We start from the raw sequence: 16988 nt of genomic DNA, 5'->3' as shown, positions 1-16988 counted from the left end.
GTCGAACCTATACCGTAATCGTCAGATACAAGGGGCGACAGAAGCTGTCTTGCCTGAAAAGGCGTACCTAGTCTTACCGGCCCTCAGGACGCCAGAGACTTGCGAAGTCAAGTGAATGACATGGCTGAACTTCTCAAGCTTGAGCAGATGGTCGACGTGCACCGTCTCCGGCTTGCACACGCGGTTCACATCACAATCATCTCACGACATGGAAGCTACCAGCAGGTCGCCTAGGATATGAAGTTCACGTCAAGAGGAGTCCTCATACTGGTCTGGAATACTGCATTGTACTCCCAAGCTCATTATGCTCAAAGATGGCGTTTGCCCGAACAACGACGGAGTCAGCAGATGACGGTCAGTGGTAGGGAGAAATGTAGCGTCTGCTACGCAACGGTGTCCGCATTTGACGCTCGAAGCGCGCGAAGTTCCTTTTTGATAGGCGGAAGAGAAGCGGCTCAAGCCTTCCTGAACAGAAAGCGACGGTCAACAAACGGAGTTATTGCCCGTCCTCAGTTCGAGCGCGCATAGCGAGATGCATGCGGATTTGCATGTTGGCCCTGTCGGCCTGCTCATTTTGATGGGGTTTACCTACACAAACCATGGAGAGAATACATGGATACATCTAGTAAACATAGCCCAAAAGCTTGCCACCAACGTTCTTGCGACGCGCCTCCTCGTGGTCGAGGATACCCGACGAGGTCGTCTGAGGAAACAGAGGGATATAATTAGTTGATACGACATGTTGTGCAAGGACTTCAGAATGCAACGCACGAGGATAATGATACCGAAACCACGAGCGGGAAGAAGCAAGTTGACCCAAGTCTCAATTTGGTTGACCTGGACGTTGTAGCGCGGGGAGATAACGCCGGTCTTGTTCAGGCGACCGTTCAGCTGGATCACGATCTTGCCCGAACGGTGATCATCAACAATCTCGAACTCGCCAATGTAGCCTATGGGGAGACAACGCATCAGCGACAGTCCCGATGCGCGATCGAAAGATGAAGAAGCGTGGAGGCAGGGAACATAGTAAGGTACGCTATGTGTGTCCCATTTACAGTGAGTACCAGTCCGTGGACAGAAGGGATCAGTACTGTTATGGTTTTGAGATGGATGTTCATATTTCGGAGCATTAAAACGAGGGGCGGGTGGAGACAAAACCTCGTCGATCGTAGTTATAACTCCGAGTGCACACATGACACAGGATAGAGATTGGGCAAGAGCATGTGGAGTAGTATCGAGAAGAAGCGCAACAGACACTCACCATGGCGCTGCATGACAGTAAGGAACTTAACGATGACCTTTGACGAAGGACGGATAAGGACCTGGCGCTTGCCTCGGCGCTCCGCGTTGACGATGTTGTTCTGAAGGCGAAATCAGCAAATATTTCGCAAGCGCGAACCAGCGATACATACCAAGCAGTCGTTAAGAACAGAGACGCGAACCATGATGACAGGTCAAAGGGGCTGAGAGGAGGACTAGGACACAAGAGTCGAGGTAAGTAACCTTAGAACGCTCGTCTGAGTGTCGTGCTACAGAAAGCGCGAGTCAAGACGAGCTAGACCACGGTGCGAGACGGCGAAAGGAAATTCGTCAAGCGCTGTCTGCGGCAACACAATGCGAGATCGGAGTGCATCATTCACCTTGCAAGGTCTTGAGGAGGCGGCGACGGCGACGACGGTGGATAGACCTGCTGAGAAGGAAGGCGTCTAGTCTAACATTACTGGCCGAGGCTTGGTGGCTGAGCAGCTGTATAGTTCCTCATCAGCCACCCGGGATTCTCCGACACTGTCCCGGTGAGAGGCTGTCCCGCTCGTCGTCGTCTACATCAAGCTCAAGCCCCTCCACCCTCCGCAATATTCAAGATGGTAATCAATGAAAATATGTTAGTCTGTCTGACGTCCTCTCTGATGTTCGTACTTTCACTCTAGGGTCGCGTACGCACCAAGACCACCAAAAGGGCCTCCCGTGTCCTCATCGAGAAGTAGTGAGTGTATGCTTCGTGCTCAGCCAAGGCATGGGGAGAAAGGCAACATGGAGTTTCACGAGGCCAAAGGAACTTACGCTTATTGTGCAGCTACCCTCGTCTTACTCTCGATTTCCACACGAACAAGCGTATCATCGATGAAGTCGTGCGTAGACTCTGGGAAGTTAGGTTTGTCCACCCATTAACTGCCCATCCTCTGGACAGGCTTCCGTCCCCTCGAAACGTCTCCGGAACAAAATTGCCGGCTTCACGACTCACTTGATGAAGCGGATTCAGAAAGGCCCCGTCCGTGGCATCTCCTTCAAGCTCCAGGAGGAGGAGCGCGAGCGCAAGGACAACTACGTTCCCGAGGTCTCCGCCCTCGACATCACCGTCAATCCTCTGGAAATTGATCCCGACACCAAGGTATGTTCTCGTCATGCAGTCACATCGAAACTACTCGTCTCACATGCCCTGCGTCTGTTATATAGGACCTCCTCCACTCCCTCAACTTCGACTCCATCCCCTTTTCGGTCGTCCAGCCTGCAACGCAACAGGCCGAGCGGGGACCCCGGAGGGAACGCCGCAACGTCCCTGGTGCTGGCCGTCCGTGAGCCAGTATGTCCGCAGACTGCCTGGGCTTGGGCACCTATGCATTATGACTGCTATGCTCCGTATTGCTGCTGCGAAGATGATGGAGGGCGATCGGAGCGCAGTTCCCGTCCGGCTGTTGGTCGTCGCTATCCTTTCCTCATATATGTACTTGCCTTTCGACGAAGACTGGGCGGGCAGTCTCCTTGTAAATTTCACAACCATGCAAGATCAAAGCGAGCTACAGGGCGAATCAGTCATGTGCGAATGAAAGCTATTCTCGACGTGAATGGCATGAAGTGATTTCTGCAAACGAGACGCATATATCACACATGTGGCACATCACCAGGCAAATGAAATATTTTCGAATAGTACAACAGATAGATCCTACACAGGCATGTATCGTTGCATGAACTCTGTCTATCGCCTACCCCACCATCCTCCAAGGAGGCCACCTAGACCACCACGGGCTTGTGGCGTTGGCTCAGGCGTAGCAGCCCGCTCGATTTCCTCAACTTTAGCCCTTTGTACCTGAGTCTTCTTCTCCGCCACCTGAGGCGCAGGCGCAGCAACAGGAGCCGTCACAGAAGGCGGCACCTTCCCAGCCCGCTCCTGAAGCCGATCCATGTCCAAGTTGATGTAGTTGAGCGCGATGTCGAAGAAGAGTGGTTTCTTGTGGGTCTTGCCGCTCTCCCCGTCGAGTGTGCCGCCGTTGTACGCGAACCAGTCGTTCTTGAATCCCGTGCTCTCCAGCACGAGCTCCTCCTCGAACCTGTTGAGGTCTTGTACATCAAGCGAGTAGAATGCCGGCTCGCCATCGTTGATCGCATCCGTCTCGATCGTAGGGGTGAGCGTGGAACGGCATTCGCGCAGGTGGATTGAGGCGTGCTGCGTGAGCGCGAGCGCCTCTGCGTACTTCTTGAGCGGAGCGTAGCACCAGGATAGGTAGTAGCATCTGCGGGCCTTGGTGAACGAGATTCGCGCGTCGACAGCCGTCGCGAGGTCGGGGCTTTCGTCGACGATAGAGAGCGTGCGCATCTGTTCGAGCGATTGGAGGACGGAGTCGAGCAGCTTGACGATGGCCGGATACAGGCGCGCGTCCACTTGTACCTTGCGCGATGAGCCGGCGTCACGATGGCTCTTCTGCGCGGCGTGTAGTTGGTGGAGGAGCGCGGACGTCAGGAGAAGGTCGCGCTGCACACGGCGGGAGAGGAGCTGGTAGACGATATAGGCGTGCACGAACTGGTTGTCCCGCGTACCCGCAGCAGCGGTCGTCCCACTCAACTGTTCGACACTTCAATGTCAGACCCAAAGGTGGCAACCTGTCCGACGTACCTTCCGCGCCTCGACCAACTTGCGAGAGACGTCCTCAGCCTCACTGAGCGCGAGCAAAATTGCATCATACGAAGCGACACCTCGTTTCGATCGTGCACTCTTGCCCTGCTTCCCCTTCTTGCCCTTCTCTTCCGACACAGGCTGCTCGCTCTTCTCTTCTGCCTTGTCTGAGTCGCCCAACCTCTCCTCTGCTTCCTGCACCTTCAGCAGCACGTCTACCAACTCCGGGTTCCGCACAGGTACCGGCTCTCCCTCCCACAACAGTTCCTTCAGCTTGCCCTTATTTTGAACAGCCGCCCCACTTTCCTCCTTCAAGCGTGCGAGAAGACCATCGCAGCCCTGCACGAGCGCATTTCTGTGTTTCGGGGCCACGTCCGCGACAACCGCGTCGACGTCGTACGCCTTGTCCCTGTGGAGCTCGTGTGCGGCATGGCGGATCTCCGGCCCAATCTCGTCCGCGAATGCTATAGCCAAGGCTTGTGCACGACTCGTCGCAGCGGCGGAGGCAAGTGCATCTAGCAGATTGCGAGCAACGCTCAGCTGCACGAGCGCATCCTCGAACTCGTAGCGTTGCCGGAGAAATCGACCGTTGAGATTGAGAGTATACGTGGTGATCTGCACGAGGTCCTCGGCGGAGAGTCGCGACTGAGCGTATAAAGCTTGGCAGTGTGAGAGAAGCTGCGTCGCCCAGTGGATAGCACGGCGCATCCGCCGCGTTGCATGCTTGCGGTTGGCATTGGATTGCTTTTCGGCTTGATCTGCTGCTGCACCTTTCAGAGTTTTTGCATCGTTAGCGAGCTTGAGGGATTCTTGGTACATCTCTTGCGAGTGCGCCCATGCACGCTCCGCCTCGAACAAGAGCAGCTGCAGGCTGTGTTGCCATGAAGCATTGCACGGCTCAGAAGGAAAATTCTACACTCACTGTCCCTCCTTGATTGTATCGAGGCTGATTGGAGGCAGCTTTTTGAATTCGCGACCTCTGCCGTAGGTCATCTTGAGGGACGAGCGGAGTCGATGTGTACGGTTGTAACAGTGCTTCCTGCCGCATCGCTCGTACCAATCCTACATAGAGACTATCATAAACGTACCTGTAACGTTCATAGTCATTGTAGCGTAGACCATATACGTTCCGCTGCTCGTTCGCAATGAGGAGCGCTGTGCCAACATCAGTCTCCCGCATCCAGCAATGCGACAATGCATACCCTGAAAATGCAGTTTCGGCTTTCCAGACATGTCCTACAGCGAGTCCGACTAGATGTCTCGAGATGTGGGTAGAACGTACTAGGACGAGCGCGATGGTGGAAGGATGTCCGAAGCAAGATGCGTACGCGGCTATCAGCCACTACTTTACATCGACCTCCATCACTTCCCTCGGGCCCCCTCATACTTCCCGCCTTCTCGCATTTCATTGACCACTATCTGAAGTCAAAATGGCCGAGGAATTGCTTGATCCTACCTTGCAGAACATCCTCGATCAGAAGTCGCTCAAGTGGATCTTTTGCGGTATGTCTTTCAGCCACATACCGGTGTCCATCCTCTGATATTGTCAAATGCTGCCAACGTGTAGGCGGAAAGGGTGGTGTCGGTAAGTATTGTTATAGCAAGGATCTCAGTCGCTGCGTGTTCACAAACTCTTGCGCCAGGAAAGACCACGACCTCATGTTCCCTCGCCATTCAGTTGGCCAGTTGCCGTGAATCCGTCCTGTTGATCGTAAGTTCGGCAACTCTCGCACCCCATGATCGTGACAGCTCACATGCAATGCACAGTCCACGGATCCCGCCCACAACCTGTCCGATGCTTTTGGTCAAAAATTCTCGAAGGAGGCGACGAAGGTCAACGGCTTCGACAACCTCTTCGCGATGGAGATCGACCCCACGAGTGCTATCCAGGAGATGGTGGAGCAGTGTACGTCTCTTCTCACTAGTCCTTCCAACCCAGTCCTTACGGTGTTCTAGCGGATTCCAATGGCATGATGGGCAGCATGATGCAAGACCTCGCGTTCGCGATCCCGGGTGTGGACGAGGCCATGAGCTTTGCTGAGATCATGAAGTATGTTCCCCCTTCTCTTCCTGCTGTGTTACTCTGTCCTCTAAGACTCTGTTCGCGAAGGCACGTAAAGTCCATGGAGTACTCGGTCATTGTCTTCGATACAGCGCCGACAGGGCACACCCTGCGTTTCCTTTCCTTCCCCACCGTGCTCGAGAAGGCTCTTGGAAAGCTCAGCACACTGAGCGGACGTATTGGGCCCATGATCAGCCAGATGACGAGTCTCATGGGCGGTCAGGCCGATGCGCCCGAAGATATGTTCGCCAAGCTGGAGTCCATGCGTGCTATCATTACGGAGGTGAACACACAGTTCAAGGATCCTGTACGTACTTCTTGCATGTCTACGTCATTCTCGGGCCATTCTCATCCATATCTACGTGTGTCTACAGGAGAAGACGACCTTTGTCTGTGTCTGTATCTCCGAGTTTTTGTCACTTTACGAGACAGAGCGTCTAGTACAAGAACTCACCGCGTACGAAATCGACACCCACAATATTGTTGTCAACCAACTGCTCTTCCCCAAGAAGGGTATGTATTCCCTTCCCTCCTCGCAATCACTCTCTCAACTCGACGTGCACAGACTCGAATTGCGAGCACTGTCAAGTACGGCACAAGATGCAGCAGAAATATCTCAGGGAGGCGCATGAGCTCTACGATGAGTTCTTCCACATCGTCCAGCTCCCTCTGCTCACGGAGGAGGTTCGTGGGCCGGAGAAGCTCAAGCAATTCAGTAGGATGCTTGTCGAACCATACGCTCCCCCACAGTGAACTAGATGATATGGGTTTGCTTTATTCAGGACATTGTAATATTATGACAGGCTGCATCGGAATCTACGAAAGTACAGTCGTATGTGAAGATCTGAAAGGTGCTTACATAATGAACGCGATGGGAAAGTACAGACCTCGTATCTCTGTGTCGAGGGTACGTTTGTGCATAGTATCTGACAACGGATCTCTACTCATTGTCATTACCATAGTGAGCCGGGCCATGAACTGCTTCCTCCCGGACCTGCATACGGCTCCACGCAATAGTCTGGAAGTGACATTGTGGGCATCTGGCCAATGTGCTCGAACGTCACCGTTGCGAACCGAGCCTGCAGCCGTCTCAGTTCTCCATTGCGCACTACTAATCGCCCCGTCATCTGCAGGATAAGGGTCTGAAAGTACCCATACGCGCCAGTCTCCACTTGTTCCAGCAGCCGCCTCAAGCTAAGCTTCACCACTGAGCCCCTCCGATAACTGTCGTTGCCGTATGCAAGGCGCAGCGTCTTGAGCTTGTGGGAGGCGAAGCCCGGATCGGGGGGGGGGTCTGGGCAGAGGCTTGAGTTTACGTCCGTCTCGGAGGTAACCCGGGTGATGACGAAGACAACGGTTTCCAGCGCGGGTAACGCTGCGATGACTGACTTGAACGCGGCGGTGATGCTATTCTGAGGGGGTATACCCGTGATCCATACTTCCCGCACGGCCTGGAGGTGCTGGCCGGCGCTGAGCACGAAGCGAAAGTCGTCCCAATCGATTTGGAGATCGGGGGAGTCCTCAAATGTGTCGGTTGAAATGTGGAACGTGCCCTCTGGCCCCCGGGCGGATAAGACGAGCTGCCGCGAGCAGTCATCTCCTAGCGCCGGGTTCAACGAGAGGGATAGGTGGGACGCCTTTGCCCTTGTAACTTGAAGCAATACCTCAGGAGAGAGGTCGGCGAAGTCTATCACGTCGAGGTCGTTGATCTGTACTGCAACAGGCCTAGGATGACATCGGGTGTCCGGGGTGTCCACTAGCGCTGAAGAGCCCATGGCCCCAATCATGGAAAGAAAGAACCTCAGTGCAGCGACCTCAAACGGAGGCAGCTTGAGGGACACTCTACAGAGGTGACTGAGGGTGAGTGGATGATTGTCTGGCTTATCTTCCGGTACGACTGTCTCGTCCGAGATGATGTCCTCTGAGTAGCTAATCAAAAGGCTTTCCAGGTTTGGACAGCGCGATACGAGGTTTTGCTATACCCATGACGCAATCACGTGTTTCGACGTCCTCGAGAGCAAGATGGGTTAGGAGCGGGAACGTGTCTCCTGGCAGGAACGTGACGGATTGCAAGGACATGCGTCGCAAGTTAGGGGCGTTGGCGAATGACATAGGACATAGCTCGTCTTTTGTGTAAATATCGCATAGACCAATGGATTCCAGGAGAGGTAGAGATGCTTGGAAGTGGCGGCTGATTTGGGATAGCTTTGCGATCTGGTGATCGTCGTGGTGGGTGGTACCAAGGCGGGCAATATGGAGCTCGTGGAATCGCGAGACCTCCACAGCGTCGAAGTCTTTTGCAAAACCTGTTCGATCTCGACCGCTGACGAGTCCAATTGTGGGAATGACGCAGCCTTCGCGTAAAAGGGGGGCTCTCAGCTCATAGCTCAGATCAGCTGAGAATGTCCTCCAGAGTATCGGGTGAGAAGTTGCGGTCCTCCGCAGCTGACGGCAGGTTCGCAGCACCGGCTTTAACATGGATGTGTCCATCGCGCCGGAATGCCAGGAGGGTCGGAGGTTGACGCTCGCGGATAGCGGGTCTTGGACGTGTTCCAGAATCTGATGAAGCAGTTCTACAGGTAGTCAGAACAAAGGTGCCCGACGGTTCAGTTCTTCGCGTAAGTTCGCAACCGTCTTCGTCAAGAGACCGACGACATCCTCAATCTATGCCAGATGAGACTCAGGTGAGAATAGCTTGGCAATAAGACTTGACAGGCCCGACTATCAGGCAACACTATTGAGACGTACGGATTCGTTTCTGACATATTGTGGCTCGTATTAGTTCGTCTGATCTCAGGATTTTGCATATGAAGACGTACGACATTTCGTGGCCTCCGGACTGGGCATAACGATGTAGGGTTCTTGCCAGGCCTCAAATATCTCCGTCGCATGTAGCTACTAGCATGACTTTGGCTCTCGGCGAAGTGTGTTGCCAACGGTTGGAGCGAGTCCGTTAAGTTGCCTTGGGCAGAAGGGGAGGATCATGATGAGGGCGGCACAGTCCCGGCGGCTATTCGAGTGTGAAGCGCCCGGGGTGTACGACTCAATAGCCGACTGAGGTACCTGGCATTCGAACTTCTCAGTACTACTTATGCATTGAGGCAATACAAATGAGTGTCATAGAGGTTGCTACAATGGCTTTTTGCATTCTATTTCGCCGGTGAATCCAGTATTATAAGGCTGTAATGTACGATACGATTGAGGTGAAAATAGAAGCTGATCCGCTGCTATGCGACTCGAGCTAGAGAAGGCTCTGGGCAGGATGAGCGCAGGGCTGACCTGAACATAAGTACTCGCGTAGATCGTCACCAAAGTGAGCCCAGCCATGAGCTACTCCCTCCGGGACCTGCGTATGGCTCCACGCAAAAGTCTGGGACAGGCATCGTCGGCACACGCTCGACATGCCGGTATTTCACCGTCGCAAAGTGCCCTTTGAGCCTTTGCAGGTCCACCCTGCTCACTACCAACCATGGCTCCATTTGCAAGATGAGCGTCTCGAAGTACCCGTAAAACCCGGTGTCCATATGTTGCAGCAGCCGTTTCAAGCTTAGCGCCTCTACGATGCGGCCCCTGTACGCGGCATTCCCGTACACCACGCGTAGCGTCTTGAGCTTGCGTGGCGCGAAGCCCGCATCAAGCGCACTCGGGCAGAGAGTGAGATTCGGACCCTGGGGAGGAGAGCATGATATCGTCGTCATGACGAAGACGATGGTCTCGAGGGCAGGTAATGCGGCGATTGTCGACTTGAACTTGGCCGTGATGTGGTCCTGACGCCCTGCTTCGGGATGCTTCCCCGAAATCCAGACTTCTCGTACAGCAGAGAGGTGTATGCTATTGCACAAGATGTTGTTGAGGAAAGAACCATAGAATAGGTCCCAGTCCCCGGAGCGATGTTCATCCCTGAATGGCTCACTCGAGATGTGGAATGCGCCTTGAGGGCCTACGGCAGTGATGCTGAGGTACATGATATCACCGCGTCCTGGGACGGGGCGAATCGAGAGGGACAGGTCAGTTGCTTTCGCCTTTGTGGCACGGAGCAGCAGAGTCCCAAGGTGCACGGACAAGTCTTGCACCTCCTTGTGCTGGATTTGGAGAGCTATTGGAGCCTGAGCAAGGCGGGTGTTCAACGGGAGAAGGGAGAAATAGAACTCCGTGACGGGAGCGGAGAACGAGGGAAGTCTAAGCGCGACCCTGCGGAGGCGGTCAAGAGTGAGAGGTTGGAGAGGGCGCGGCGGAATAGGGATGTCTTGACCCTTGTGAGGGTAGCTAATGACGAGGCTCTCGAGATTTGGACAGCGCGATAGAAGGTTCGCGGTCTCGAGGTGGTACTCATGAGTATAAATGTCCGAAAGGGCCAAGTGGGTGAGGTTTGGGAATGCCTCTGTTGGTACGAAGGAAACGGACCATAGCGACAGGAATCGAAGCTTGGGAGATTTGTCAAATGACAGAGGACATCGCTCTCCATCAATTGTGAGAACTTGAGAGACGGAAAGAACTTCGAGAAGTGGGAGGTCCGTATGTGAGTAGCGACGGAGGTGCGCCACATCGTCCCGCATGCGGAGGCTACGGAGGTTGAGAATGTGGAGTTCCTGCATTCTGGACGCGTCCTTTTCATCCAAGTCGCCCAGTAATCCAACCCCGTCGGTGCCGTCAAGAATAGCAATCAAGGGGACGTCGTGGCCTTGTGATTTAGGGGAAGGGAACTGGTAGCGTGCAGCGGTACATGTTGTCCTCCATAGCAGTTTATGAAAGGTTGCGATCCGGTGCAGTTGCCGGCAGGTTTGCAGGACGGGAAGTAGCATAGAAATGTCCAGTGCGGCGCTCCGCCAGAAGGGCTTGAAATCGTCGTACCCCTTGCCCAGCGGATCAGGTACTTGTTCTAGGATGAGTTGCAGTGTCTCGATGGGCAGCCGGAACAAAGGAACCTTCGCGTTCACGCTCTCTTGTAGAGTCGCAGTAACATCGGCTAGGATGCGTTGTAGATCTGCGATCTAGTCGCAGGGCTGCCATAAGACCACCACTGATCCCTATATGAATGAGATTATAGACTCACAACCTCTTTCCTGGTATATTCATTCAGTGATGGTGCGTCGCATCAGAAGAAAGTGGTAGGTCAACATACGACATGGAGTGCACCTTGCGTTTAACATCTGCACGCAAAGTCTCAGCTAACTCTTTGATGTCTAGGCATCCTGTCTCCGTGTCGGAACGTGTCGTCATACTGTATACGCGCGGTATCGGCGGGACTGGATGGTGGTATCGGATGAGCTGCGTCTCGAGACAGGTTGAGGTGAGACCCAAGATAGCCTAAGGGCGTTTCTGGTAGGTGGGACGCCGCTCGTTGGCATGATCGATCTGTCATCGTCGACCACTGAGAACGCCGAGACCGCAATCTTGGTCATCGCCTACCAGCTCGTTGGGGGCCTAGTCCTCCTTACAAGTGCCAAGAACTGAATCAGGACTGACAAGTAGCCGAACCAGACAGTGATGGAAGACACGCTGAGTTCGATGACATGTCACGGCTCCTCTGTTAATGGACTCAATGGCATCTCACCAGCGTTGAAGTGTTGTGTAAGTAGTATTGACGCACTAATCCTCTGAGATTGAAGCGTTTCGTGGCAGTATGAGCGCGTGAACATTCTTGCGAGCTTCGAGAAGTGCAGCTTTACGTTGCCAGCTGTCATAAGAGATCGGTCCATTCGGAATGAGGCGCGCGCCAGTAAGACGTACTGCAGATTAGGATATAGTCGTGTATGCCGCGGATTCGTGAGTCGAAGAGGAGTACGTTCTTGATGGTACGTGCGAGGCATACGCAAAGGCGACTGCTTGGGACACCAAGAATCCTCCGGAAATCCCCGAGCCAATGGCATCCACGCTAGCCCTGGGCTGGGCTCTAGCCCGCTCACGATTTCTACGGTACGTTGACGAACCTCCTGGCGGTGCACAACAAGGTCATCAAACCCTTCAAGCTTAAATATTTGTGTAGGTTAAACAAGAGCATTCTTGCGAGCCTATGATCCTGATATTAATAACTTATTGACGTCTTCCTCCCCCCCTGCCTGCCACTCAGACGCCCCTGTATGCTCTGACTATTAGAGGCAATTGTGCACCCGCTTTCCGATCACTGGTCAACGCGGGCCGTTGGAGAAATTGGCCCTGCGGGACGACCTGCTCGGTGGGTACTGCCAGCTCGAATTCGAACCTCCGGATGAGCGTGAAGACAAGTGCCTTCATTCTGGAAAGACGAGTGCGGCAATTCAGTCACGGTCCTGGGTAGAGCAAGGGGCAGCACATACTCGACGAGCGAGAAGCGATAACCGATGCACGCATGGGGGCCGCCAAGGAAGGTCAGCAGGTGGCTCCACACGCCCGGAATGGCTGCTATGGCTTCAGGTGGGTGCTCCCACCGCTCAGGCCTAAGGGATAGCGGGATCAGTCAGTATACACAAGGAAGACAGTGGTGAGACCTACTTGAACTCAAACGCGTCCTCGCCCCATATCCGCTTCGACGTCTGCAGAGCAAGGATAGGGATGACAATGCGCTGTTTCTTACGGATGGGGATCTCGTGAAGGACGTTCCCGTTCTTGTCCGTGATCGGCTCGGACAGAGGGAGGACATCATCGTGCACCGCCACGCGGCTTGTGAGCGTGACGGGTGCATACAGGCGGAGGGACTCGCGAATGATGAGGTCAAGGTATGGCAGCGCGTTGAGGTCTTCCATGGTTGGAATGTCGGTCGTGACCGCGAGAAGCTCCTCGCGGAGTTTTTGCTGCATCTCGGGATGCTTGCATAGCGCGTAGAGACACCAGGTGGTGGCGGTGCTGGTTGTCTCGTGTCCGGCAACAAGGAAAGTAGGCACCTCTATGAGTAACAATCAATACCTGAGTGAATATGAGCCAAAAGACTTCGCCGAGACGACTCACGAGCTACGACCTCCTCGTCAGTGAGCTTCTGATCATCGGGAATGTCGGTCGCCATATTCGCCTTGATGAGAATAGTAAGCAGGTCACGGCCTTGCAGATCTTTTTTCTCGATGGCGCCTGTGCCCTTTTCGCCGTACTCGCGTTGAATCTCCGCTTTCTTCTCTTGCAGTAGTTGCATACCTATGCGTTGCATAGTCTCGCGAGCGTCCTCGGTCTTCTTCGTACGATCGTCTCGCTACGCGTACCGCAAGGTGAGCCCGATGAGTAAAAGCAGGGCAAAAGGACCACGTACGAAGCGACTGAAGAAAGGCACCCGATCCTTGAGAATCCTGCCAACTGTGATTGGGGGAGGGGTCTTGAAGAGCTCGGCGAACACTCGGTTCAGCTCATTTGGAGGTTCATTTGGGTTGAGGGCGTCGAACTCGTAATTGAAGCCTTGCAAGACCTTTCAGGATCGATCTTACGGCTATATAGGTTACAGAGGGTTGTACCTGCAAGACCTATGACATCGAGTGTCATTTTACTGAGGCCATCCATGACATTCGTCCGCAACGTCCCATCAGGGGACGATGCAACCTGGTAATTCCAGTATTCACAGAGCTACATATCAGCAGGGTTCGGATTCAGCGACATGTCAGTTGAAGAGACGACCGGTTGCATACGTTGTTCGCCTTCTCGAGGAAAATCTCTGTCAGCCCACGGATTTGACCTGGGCCGAACGCAGGGTTCTACAGCAGCGGTGAATACGCTGTAATGGAAGAACGTACACTCGCCACACGTACCATGATACGCCGCTGGTGTCTGTGTGTTTCGCCTATCATGTATGATTTGTAGCGTTAGTCGTTTACGTCAAGAGACTATCCGTGCTTGCACCGACCTTCCGTAACCAGAACACCTAAAAGCGAAGTGGACCGGTCAGGTCTCCATCGTGTCTTGTATACAAGAACTGCAAACCTTGTCCGAGGAGCATAGAAAGACCCTTGCGGCTCTCCTCCGGCTTGAAGTACTCCATAGAGTGCGTGAGGATATGGTTGATCAACCGCAAATCGGTCGTGTATAACCAGGGGAACTACAAAGAACACGCGATTAGCACCACATCCTCTCAAGCACGATCAGCCATCGACTACGGACGTTAAATATACCGAAAACGCGTATAGTAGGCCCGTATTCTTCTAACCATTTCGTGTGCAGATGCGGATGGTTGGACCCGATCTGTAGTAGATTGCCAAATAACACGTGTCCTCTTGGGGGGCCCCGAAGGCGACCAAAGGGCGAAAGCCACCGAGGTACAGCCGTCTTCAATATCCTGACGAGAAGCAGGACAACGGCACCCGCAAAGAGTAAGAGGACGCTAGCCATATCGCTACAGAATTTTCGGGCTGGACGCGTCGTCAAGGTTTGATAGGAGCCTGGAGATAATGTAACGAGCGAAGGACGGAATGCGATAGACAGCAGACAGCTGTTGACCCTAATATACTCTAACCGTCAAACGCGTACAGACGTTTCGCGCTCCGATGTGTCTGGTCCGGCTGCAGAATCAGGGACGCGGAGGATGTTTTAAGGTGGTGGGGAGGAGCCAAGTTGACGCAGCCGCACTGCCACGGGCCCGGATATGTCCAAGAATATATAGGCGCCGAAAATGTGCCGCGTTGACGTGAGCAGAATAGCGTACGTCTGCGCAATTGTCTCCGATGTTGATCATATGAACTCCCAGAGGCCAGGAGTGCTTCTTTCCACTTAGAATGGCTGAAGGCATCTCTACTGGCACTCTCTCAGGACCCATGCTTCCCAGCTGAGCGCTTCGATTACGGCAATTCATTAGCCCGGCTCAATTTAATGTGATTGCTTCCTGCATGATACGCTCCCGGTCAGCTCTCCCGGGACGGTATGTAGAGAAAACTAACACAACAAAGGTGATGTTGGTGTACAACCCGCGCGATGGGGATTGCGGTGTGGCAGACATGTAGAGACTACGACGCTCTATCACATTGTCCGGCGGTCAGTTTCAGACGGGCCGATATGGGTGCTAATCCCAGTGAACAGACAGACATTTACTTGTCGATTTGTGATGTCCATGCTTGGCGAGACAAGGCCGGTGTCGAAGCTGCCCAGTGGTGCATCAGTTCCCTCCCACGAAGATCATCGACATACCACCGAAAACGTACTGTCCTACCATAACGCACCAGCTACCAACTTCCGGAAGTCGCCTCCAGGTCCCAACCTGGTCGCATAGCAGGTCTCCGGCAGAGGTATGGAAGGTCGTCTGTCCACAACCTCGACTATCACCTCCCTGAAGTGCTCGCGCAGCACCTCAATATGCTCCTCGGTGGGCTCAACCGTCTGCTCATGCTGGACAACGAGGCGGTCGAAGTACCGATACGCGTTCGTCCTTAGCTGTACCACCATCCTGTAGAACGCCAACGACTGTCGCACCACGCCCCGGCTCCGCCTCGCCTTCAGGTCGTCGAGCTGAGAGTCGCCAGTGGAGTCATAGTATATCAGCCGCAGATTCTTCAAGGACGGGGAGTTGAACAAGGGGTCATCCACGTTGGGGCACAGAGAGAGATCCGGTTCCATGAGCGTCCGAGAGTGGCGATGCGAGAGCACGATGGTGTCGAGCAGCGGCAGGCCCGCAATCGCCCGTGCGACGCTCTCAGAGTGCACGGTCCACCGCTCGTCCCCGTGAGTGACCCATACCTCCCGTACAGCCCAAAACGCACTGGGTACCTCCAGGTTAAGGAGATGGCTGAGCCATTCGCGTACGACAAGCTTGCGCGAGTGCGCGAGGTACGACACGATGTGGAACACGCTGCTTGAGGCGACCGCAGTGACGGATACGGTGAAGTCGACAGTGCTCCAATCGCGGTGGCCCCCGAAGGCAAGCCTCTTGATGGGGCTTTGGATGCAATTCGCGACCTGGGGGCCGTGGTTGATAGTCCAGATGTCCGGCTGGTAAGTGAGGACTTGGAGTGCGATTGTGTGGGTCGTTGGAGGGATGAGGGATAGGTAAAACTTGAGCGAGTATGCGTCGACGGTGTTCAGTGTAAGACGGCGCAGGTGCTGCAGGTGCAGGGGCGCTGGGTCCTGGTCGAGCTCATCCAGTCGCACGTCATTGCTCAGTGCGAGGTAGACGATGTTAGGACACCCTCGTAAGACATGTTCTATTTTCCCGTGAAGTCCAGGCAAGCTGATGTTGCAGAGGGCGAGGTGGGTGATGTTCGGTAAGGGTATCTCTGGCAGCAAGGGGACCTCGTTAATGTAGAGGTCTCGAAGAGAGGCGGCGGCGTTCATAGGGATTGGCAAAGCGTGTGTGTGCCATTTTGATAGCGAGCCTGCTCGGCCATCGAAGGAATAGGATCTCAAAAGAGGGCTCTCGAGGGAGAGAAGTGACTCCAGATACTTCATGTGACGATGCCCGACATCCGTCAGATGAAGTTCTTGTACTCGGTGTGCATTTTTGGGATAGAAGCTATCCACCAGTTTGGTGAATTGCTTGGAAGGAGACAGCAGTACCTTCAGGGGGACGTTCTCGCTCCTCAGTATGAGATCCGAAATGAATTCTTGTGCTATTGGTTCGTCCAGGGAAGATGACGCAACCACCGTTGACCAAAGCAAGGGGGTAGATAGCATGACCTCTCGCAGACGACGGCAGGTGTGAGTGACCGGGATGAGCATGGAGCTATCAAGAGCCTCGTATTGCCAGAAGGGCCGGAAGTTGTACTCGAGTGAGGCGTTGCAGTCTATTGGGTCGGGAACGTACTCCAGAATCCGCACAAGAATTTCGACGGGCAGATTGAGCAGTGGTGTGCGATCGTTCATTTCCTCTCGGAGGACAGAGACAGCTTCTGTTAATACCTCATGACATATTTCCACCTACAAGTCAGGATGGTCAACGATGAGTTGAGTTCGTGGGATCAAACAACCTGACCGTTTCGTTACTGTCCGGTGGGGAGCATTAACACGACGTATCAATGCAATAACAAGTCGCTTTGCAACGCACGTCATGCCTTCCGCTTCCTGTTCAAGCCTGCCAAGGAGGAGCCAGGCAAGATCCTCCGTAGTTACAGATGAGAGATCAACGAGCATGATGCGCACGAAAGGATCGCGATTCAG

At 54.1% G+C, this 16988-nt stretch overlaps 7 protein-coding genes across 7 annotated transcripts in view; 1 reads left to right on the top strand and 6 right to left on the bottom strand.

The window, feature by feature from the left end:
* The window catches only part of DICSQDRAFT_66308 (ribosomal protein S8), a gene marked incomplete at both ends in the record, with an annotated part of 1969 nt that extends 524 nt beyond the window's left edge, over positions 1–1445 (bottom strand). The window contains 2 exons of the mRNA XM_007368362.1: positions 1262–1361; positions 1413–1445. Coding sequence (XP_007368424.1) covers positions 1262–1361; positions 1413–1445 — 133 coding nt within the window. The remainder of the gene's footprint in view (positions 1–1261; positions 1362–1412) is intronic.
* A 370-nt stretch (positions 1446–1815) lies between these two features.
* Positions 1816–5127, bottom strand: DICSQDRAFT_90092 (uncharacterized protein). The gene is made up of 9 exons (XM_007368361.1): positions 5092–5127; positions 4978–5044; positions 4812–4928; positions 3890–4760; positions 2455–3838; positions 2189–2389; positions 2075–2129; positions 1929–1984; positions 1816–1865 (listed from the first exon to the last, which is right to left on the bottom strand). The coding sequence occupies exons 1-5, from the start codon at positions 5120–5122 to the stop codon at positions 2975–2977; spliced, it is 1950 nt and encodes a 649-aa protein (XP_007368423.1). The 5' UTR covers positions 5123–5127; the 3' UTR covers positions 1816–1865; positions 1929–1984; positions 2075–2129; positions 2189–2389; positions 2455–2974.
* A 111-nt stretch (positions 5128–5238) lies between these two features.
* DICSQDRAFT_109598 (arsenical pump-driving ATPase) lies at positions 5239–6771 on the top strand. The gene is made up of 8 exons (XM_007368360.1): positions 5239–5392; positions 5457–5474; positions 5533–5600; positions 5657–5795; positions 5846–5939; positions 6000–6258; positions 6326–6464; positions 6517–6771. The coding sequence occupies exons 1-8, from the start codon at positions 5320–5322 to the stop codon at positions 6702–6704; spliced, it is 978 nt and encodes a 325-aa protein (XP_007368422.1). The 5' UTR covers positions 5239–5319; the 3' UTR covers positions 6705–6771.
* A 133-nt stretch (positions 6772–6904) lies between these two features.
* Positions 6905–7973, bottom strand: DICSQDRAFT_182295 (uncharacterized protein; the record flags this gene model as incomplete). Its single annotated transcript, XM_007368359.1, has 1 exon — positions 6905–7973. Exon 1 carries the CDS (start codon positions 7736–7738, stop codon positions 6905–6907), a length of 834 nt encoding a protein of 277 aa, XP_007368421.1. The 5' UTR covers positions 7739–7973.
* Positions 7974–9148: 1175 nt separating this feature from the next.
* Positions 9149–9916, bottom strand: DICSQDRAFT_162733 (uncharacterized protein; the record flags this gene model as incomplete). Its single annotated transcript, XM_007368358.1, has 1 exon — positions 9149–9916. The coding sequence occupies one exon, from the start codon at positions 9914–9916 to the stop codon at positions 9257–9259; it is 660 nt and encodes a 219-aa protein (XP_007368420.1). The 3' UTR covers positions 9149–9256.
* A 2101-nt stretch (positions 9917–12017) lies between these two features.
* DICSQDRAFT_66288 (cytochrome P450) lies at positions 12018–14234 on the bottom strand (the record flags this gene model as incomplete). The annotated part of the gene is made up of 10 exons (XM_007368357.1): positions 12018–12186; positions 12248–12367; positions 12423–12813; positions 12876–13106; positions 13161–13310; positions 13367–13475; positions 13538–13603; positions 13658–13689; positions 13788–13944; positions 14007–14234. 10 exons carry the CDS (start codon positions 14232–14234, stop codon positions 12018–12020), a joined length of 1653 nt encoding a protein of 550 aa, XP_007368419.1.
* An 810-nt stretch (positions 14235–15044) lies between these two features.
* Positions 15045–16694, bottom strand: DICSQDRAFT_128649 (uncharacterized protein; the record flags this gene model as incomplete). Its single annotated transcript, XM_007368356.1, has 1 exon — positions 15045–16694. The coding sequence occupies one exon, from the start codon at positions 16692–16694 to the stop codon at positions 15045–15047; it is 1650 nt and encodes a 549-aa protein (XP_007368418.1).
* Between the last annotated feature and the right edge of the window lie 294 nt (positions 16695–16988).

This window comes from Dichomitus squalens (assembly GCF_000275845.1).
Source record: "Dichomitus squalens LYAD-421 SS1 unplaced genomic scaffold DICSQscaffold_35, whole genome shotgun sequence".
Classification (NCBI taxonomy): Eukaryota; Fungi; Basidiomycota; class Agaricomycetes; order Polyporales; family Polyporaceae; genus Dichomitus; species Dichomitus squalens.
This window is presented reverse-complemented; position numbering and strand designations above follow the sequence as displayed.